At 39.8% G+C, this 5,882-nt stretch overlaps 1 protein-coding gene across 1 annotated transcript in view; it reads right to left on the reverse strand.

Annotated features, from left to right (window-relative positions):
* LOC103512555 (constitutive coactivator of peroxisome proliferator-activated receptor gamma-like) overlaps positions 1 to 1,866 on the reverse strand; it is an 11,704-nt gene extending 9,838 nt beyond the window's left edge. Inside the window, exons 1-2 of the mRNA XM_008477325.2 lie at positions 1,649 to 1,866; positions 753 to 969 (exon numbers count right to left, since the gene is read on the reverse strand). Of these exons, the coding sequence (XP_008475547.1) occupies positions 753 to 937 (185 nt within the window). The 5' untranslated portion in view covers positions 938 to 969; positions 1,649 to 1,866. The remainder of the gene's footprint in view (positions 1 to 752; positions 970 to 1,648) is intronic.
* Between the last annotated feature and the right edge of the window lie 4,016 nt (positions 1,867 to 5,882).

The following is a 5,882-nucleotide window of genomic DNA, read 5'->3' on the forward strand; positions in this document are numbered from 1 at the left end:
ATTTTTTTTTTTTTTTTTTTTGTAAAAAAATTGTAAGTAGAAAAAATAATAGGAAAAAATAATATGATTACAAAATAAAATGGGATAGCAGGTTTCGAAGTAGGTGGGGTAGGTTAGGTTCCTGCATTTGAAAGTTAGTCTTATTTAGTAACTTTAGCTTAAAAGGTAACAAATTGTTAATGACTTACGTTTCTTATATTAGGTATTCATTTGGTAGATGTACTTAGGTGCTAGGTAACTTAAGGTTATAGGAACACAAATTCACATAAGCTCAATAGTATTTTTGTCAAATGATTGTTAAAGTAATTCTTGGGTATGTAGGTACTTATAGTAGGTATAGATTAGAAAAAAGGTATATACCCTTAAAACTGCCCTAATACAGGCGCTTAAAAATGCCTTTTCTCAAATGTGCTCAACGGGAATGATAAATATAGGTAGTAGAATCTGACATTGGACTCGATCAAGAGAAAGATCATTCACACAATCTCGTCCTTAACCCCACGTCAAAAAGTTGTCCAGGCGCTTAAAAATGGCTTTTCTCAAATGTGCTCAACGGGAATGATACATATAGTTAGTAGAATCTGACATTGGATTCGGATCAAGAGAAAGATCATTCACACAATCTCGTCCTTAACCCCACGTCAAAAAGTTGTCTCGTATATGAAAAAGCTGAAAATGTAAATCCACCTTAATTGCTGAAAAAGCTGAAAATGTAAATCCACCTGAATTGCTTGGCCCAGTTTGTTAGTTACCTGGGATCTCCGTTATATGAGTGGTAAATATGAGACAGACAGCATTCGACATCAAACAGAAGTTCCACCGGACTTCCAGGATGAGATCTGATAAATTCATTCCTCAGGTCTTCAATTCGCACCCGGCGAAATCCCGTAGATGGCATCTCATTCTCGATAAAGTTCTGCAGCTTGCGCACGCCCATCTTTGATTGATGTGGATTGTGGACTTCTTCACCTGAAATTTTAGCCCCAACATGTATAAACCATACCGGGATAGCATACCAAATTTCATACCTCTACGACAAACCGTTCTTGAGATATTTTGTATACATACCACCTTTTCCCATTTAAACCTGTAGTACGTAACGTACGTACGTCCAGACCATGGGCTAATAAAAACCACTTTTTTTGGAATCAGGGGACCCCAAAACGGATATTTCCACCCATTTCCCGATTTTGAAAATTTGGACCGATTGCAATACTTTCTATTACCTTTACGTATAGGGAACCTATACAAGGTAATGAGAAAGTAAAAATCAACTCTCGGATTAAACAATCTGATAGGTTCATTTCAAAATTTTCAAAAAAAATCAGCCAATCAGATTTACCTAATCCGAGAGATATACTCAGACTGTGGCCTTGGGCATAAAACAAATGAATCAAATGATTCTCTAAAAAGCTCTCATTTAACCATCTCACCTTTAGTACCTAACCTACCTCGGTGGTGTAGTGGTCAAGACGCTCGCCTGGTAAACAGGAGGGCGTGGGTTCAATCCCGGCCGAGGTATGTAATTTTATCCTCAATATAATTTGAGAATTTGACCATAATAATAGTAGTAGCCTACTGCTGGAGTAAAGGGACTTTTCAATCCTATGCGAGCAGTATAAATAAGCACTATTATTATTAATCTTACCTTGAGTAAGGTAGCAGTGTTAGACACTCCAAAATAATACGAGTATCTTATGTAGAATTAAGTACTTGTAAACTACGAAATGCACAAAGAAAACTTTACATCAATCTCAAATAAAATCAACAACAAAAGTACTGCGTTAGAGAATTACGAATTATTGTTGCAAAATAAAATCAACAGATGAAAATCATGGTTCTCCTTCCATAGATTGTCACGTTTTAAACTACAAGTACCTGATAAGAGAAATATACAGATCTGAAATAGAAATGATTACCTCAGCATACTGGGGAGAGAGCCATTTCCGTTTTGGATTTAGATCCGTGATGTGATTTGGACTTTGGATTGTTGATTAAATGATTATTGATTACCTTTTAGAGCCCGTTCCCACTTGTCGTTCGGAAAAAAATCGTGTCGTGTGTAGTGGGAGTGGGAACACTCCTCATTTAAATTACAATGCCTACAGGACATTTTGTGTCGTTCGGAAAAAAAAATCGTGTCGTATGTAATATGAACACTCTCATATAAACAGTACATTGCCTACAGGACATTAAAAAAAAAAATCACGGACGTACGGAAATTCACGACAAGTGGGAACAGGCTCTTTATAGGGGCTAAGCATGTTTGTTGGTTTTAGGGGCCTTTGTTGATTTTAGATTACAGAGGTTGCTCGTGAGGGTTTAATCAACCGAATGTAAACAGGTATCGATCAACTGCCTTCGACTGAGTGGAACTTTTCTATGTTGTACAAAGCTGTGTCCACACATAGTCGACCTCGTTGATCGATGTCGACTGAACCCGTACACTGCCCCGAAAACATAGATTCACCTCTTCGATTGACCATGTGTGGACACAGCTTAATAATCACACGTAATTTGCATTGGAAGAAGCACTTAGGACTTAGGTTGCAATAAGTGCAAATGTGTTGTGAAAAGTTTAGGTACACATAAGTCCAAATTCCGCTTCAGTCTTTGAAGAAAAATATGGGTATTTCAACTGTGGGTTTTCTTTGTGCAGAAAAAGCCTGTCCCTATGCATGATGTTTGTTGGTTTTAGGGGCCTTTGTTGATTTTAGATTACAAAGGTTGCTCGTGAGGGTATTTAATCAACCGAATGTAAACAGGTATCGATCAACTGCCTTCGACTGAGTGGAACTTTTCTATGTTGTACAAAGTAATAGTAAGTAATAATAGTGCTTATTTATACTGCTCGCATAGGACTGAAAAGTCCCTTTAATCCAGCAGTAGGCTACAACTATTATTGTGGTCAAATTCTCAAATTATATTGAGGATAAAATTCCATACCTCGGCTGGGATTGAACCCACGCCCTCCTGTTTACCAGGCGAGCGCCTTGACCACTACACCACCGAGGTAGGTTGTAATGTCCTCTTCTCTTCGTTTTCGGGACGATAAGACCTTAAGTTGTGTCCACACATAGTCGACACACATAGTCGACCTCGTCGATCGATGTCGACTGAACCCGTACACTGCCCCGAAAACATAGATTCACCTCTTCGATTGACCATGTGTGGACACAGCTTAATAATCACATCTAAACCTTTCCTCAATCATCAACACCGTCTACCGTGTGGTTCATTTTTGTATCACGTTGGAAATCACCCAAATCGGGCCGTCGACCGTCGGGTTACATCGGGTACCCGCACCTAGAGAACTCTTGTTGGTAACACCGTCTACCGTGTGGTTCATTTTTGTATCACGTTGGAAATCACCCAAATCGGGCCGTCGACCGTCGGGGTTACATCGGGTACCCGCACCTAGAGTAAACTCTTTTATACCCCCGTAGACAATGTGTTCCTATATTTTACGGCTTAAGCAGCGCGCAGACTGATCGTACACTTCCAACACTTCAGACAGTAACTCTTGTTTTTATACCCCCGTAGACAATGTGTTCCTATATTTTACGGCTTAAGCAGCGCGCAGACTGATCGTACACTTCCAACACTTCAGACAGTTCCGACAAATTTTGTATTTTGCTTGCTATGTTAAGTAATGGTAGTCCGCACACCTATCCGTATCAGACATTTCCAACACTTCCGACATACTACCATTACTTAACATAGGAAGCAAAATACAATATTTGTCGGAAATGTCTGAAGTGTTGGAAGTGTATGATCAACCTGCGCGCTGCTTTAAGGCCATTTTATACATGACTTTGAGGAGGCCTTATTTTGAATCAGCTTGTCATACTTTCAACCGAATAAAGATGACATCCCGGTGCGAACGACTTACTGTCCGTAGTGTTAACGCACATTAAAGGGGAAAAAAGATAATGCTGCTCTTAGGATTCGAACCCCTCCTGGTTGTTAGGCAAAACCTTCAGAATAAATGGTACAAAAAGAAAACATCCGATTGAAAAAGCGAGTAAAAAAAGTATAAAAATTGTATTAAAAAAACCATAAGAAACAGTACAAAAATTAGTCATTTGGTATCTATCTACCAACATACATATGTACAAAATAAAACTACCTATGTACAAAATTGTTCAAATTTGTCCTGTCTCATCGGCAAAAGGTCATTTGTTGTCTCGTCTCGAGAAATGGTCATTTTTCTGCACGAGACGAAAAATGGTTTTTGTCTCATCTCGTGGAAAAATAACGACACGAGAAACGGTAATATGGTCTAGCGTGAATTTTCAAATGGCCGAGTTTAAAAACTGCGTTTAAGTTGAACTTTTTGAACTAAGCAAATCTGATTGGTTGATTTCATAAAAAAACAGCGAATTAGACTGCTTAATCCAAGATTTAACTCAAACGGAGTTTAAACGCATTTTGTGGACCCCGAAGTGGCGATGGGGCTTCGAACTTTTGCCGTTCGCGCGGAGTTGAACTTTTTGAACCAAGCAAATCTGATTGGTTGATTTCATAAAAAAAACAGCGAATTAGATTGCCTAATCCAAGATTTAACTCAAACGGAGTTTAAACGCGTTTTGTGGACCCCGAAGTGGCGATGGGGCTTCGAACTTTAGCCGTTCGCGCGCCCCCGGCACGCCTGATTCTGAGCCGATTTCATTAGAACAGGAATCTAAACACACTCCAGATTCAGGCCTAGACAGGTCAACCCCTCTTTCTTCTCAATGATCGGTCGATCTCCTCTCAGTGCTATCTTGAGCTTGTGCTTCATCTTCACGATCGAGAATGAATCCAGTTTGTGTCGTTCGGTAATCAGAGTGGTCGACGCTACCTTGGCAAACTTGAAGCCCAGGGTACGACAGAGGTCATTCATGAGGAGGGGAGTGACTTCAGATTCTTCGTAGCATTCGGGATGCCAGAGGCCGTAGGTTTTCCTCAGCAGCAGACCGCGGTGTCTGGAATGAAAGAGGATGGATGAGAACAGTTGTTGTTTCTGCGGCTTTAGCTTTCACCGAATGGCAATAGCAGAATAAAGAAATTTTCTTATATCTGCTATACACCGGGGTGATGTACTCTAGCTCTAGCCATTGTTAAAGTGGCTGGCTCGTCCTGAACCGCAGTCAACCTTGCCTGAAGAAACACAAAGTCCTCACGATGAGAACAGTGGTAACGCGCTTGCCATGCAGAAGGTAGAGATTTTGAACTTTGCTACAAATAATTCCTACATGCACTGATACGGAGAAAATAGATGAGTCAGGGTCTTACCTGGAGCCATCATGATTGGCAAGAGAGTAGCAACTAGCTTCATCTGAATCATCTGCACAGTTTATTATTATTATTATTATTATTATTATTATTATTATTATTATTATTTGAAGGTGATTAATACATCTACTCGGCTTTATGCCGGTTTTTCAGATGAGATACGGGTGGGTACCAAGTATTCTCATCTTTTAGCTCAAGAATTTTCGCACAATACGAGTTGTGTTCAAAATCACAGCTTTTTGGATTAATATGTACACATTTTTCTTTATATTAAGGGTTTTCAGGCTTTCATGGAGATTGAGTGGGATAATGCCTGTGGAAGACAACACTATCGGGATGGTCACTACTTTTTCGAGGTTCCACATTCTTTTCACTTCGTCACTTAGTTCCTGGTATTTTCTCCTCTTTTCATTTACAGTATGCTCCCGGTTGTGAGTATTAGGTGCCGCCACATCGATCAAGTATGCCGTCTTTTGTACCTTGTCCCGCCATACTATGTCTGGTCTGTTGTGGTTGACGGTGCGGTCTGTTAAAATAGATCTATCGTAGTATACTGTATGCCTCTCTGATTCTAGCACTGGGGGTGGTTTGTATTTATAATATGC

Source organism: Diaphorina citri, unplaced genomic scaffold (genome assembly GCF_000475195.1).
Source record: "Diaphorina citri unplaced genomic scaffold, Diaci psyllid genome assembly version 1.1 scaffold851, whole genome shotgun sequence".
NCBI classification, from domain to species: domain Eukaryota; kingdom Metazoa; phylum Arthropoda; class Insecta; order Hemiptera; family Psyllidae; genus Diaphorina; species Diaphorina citri.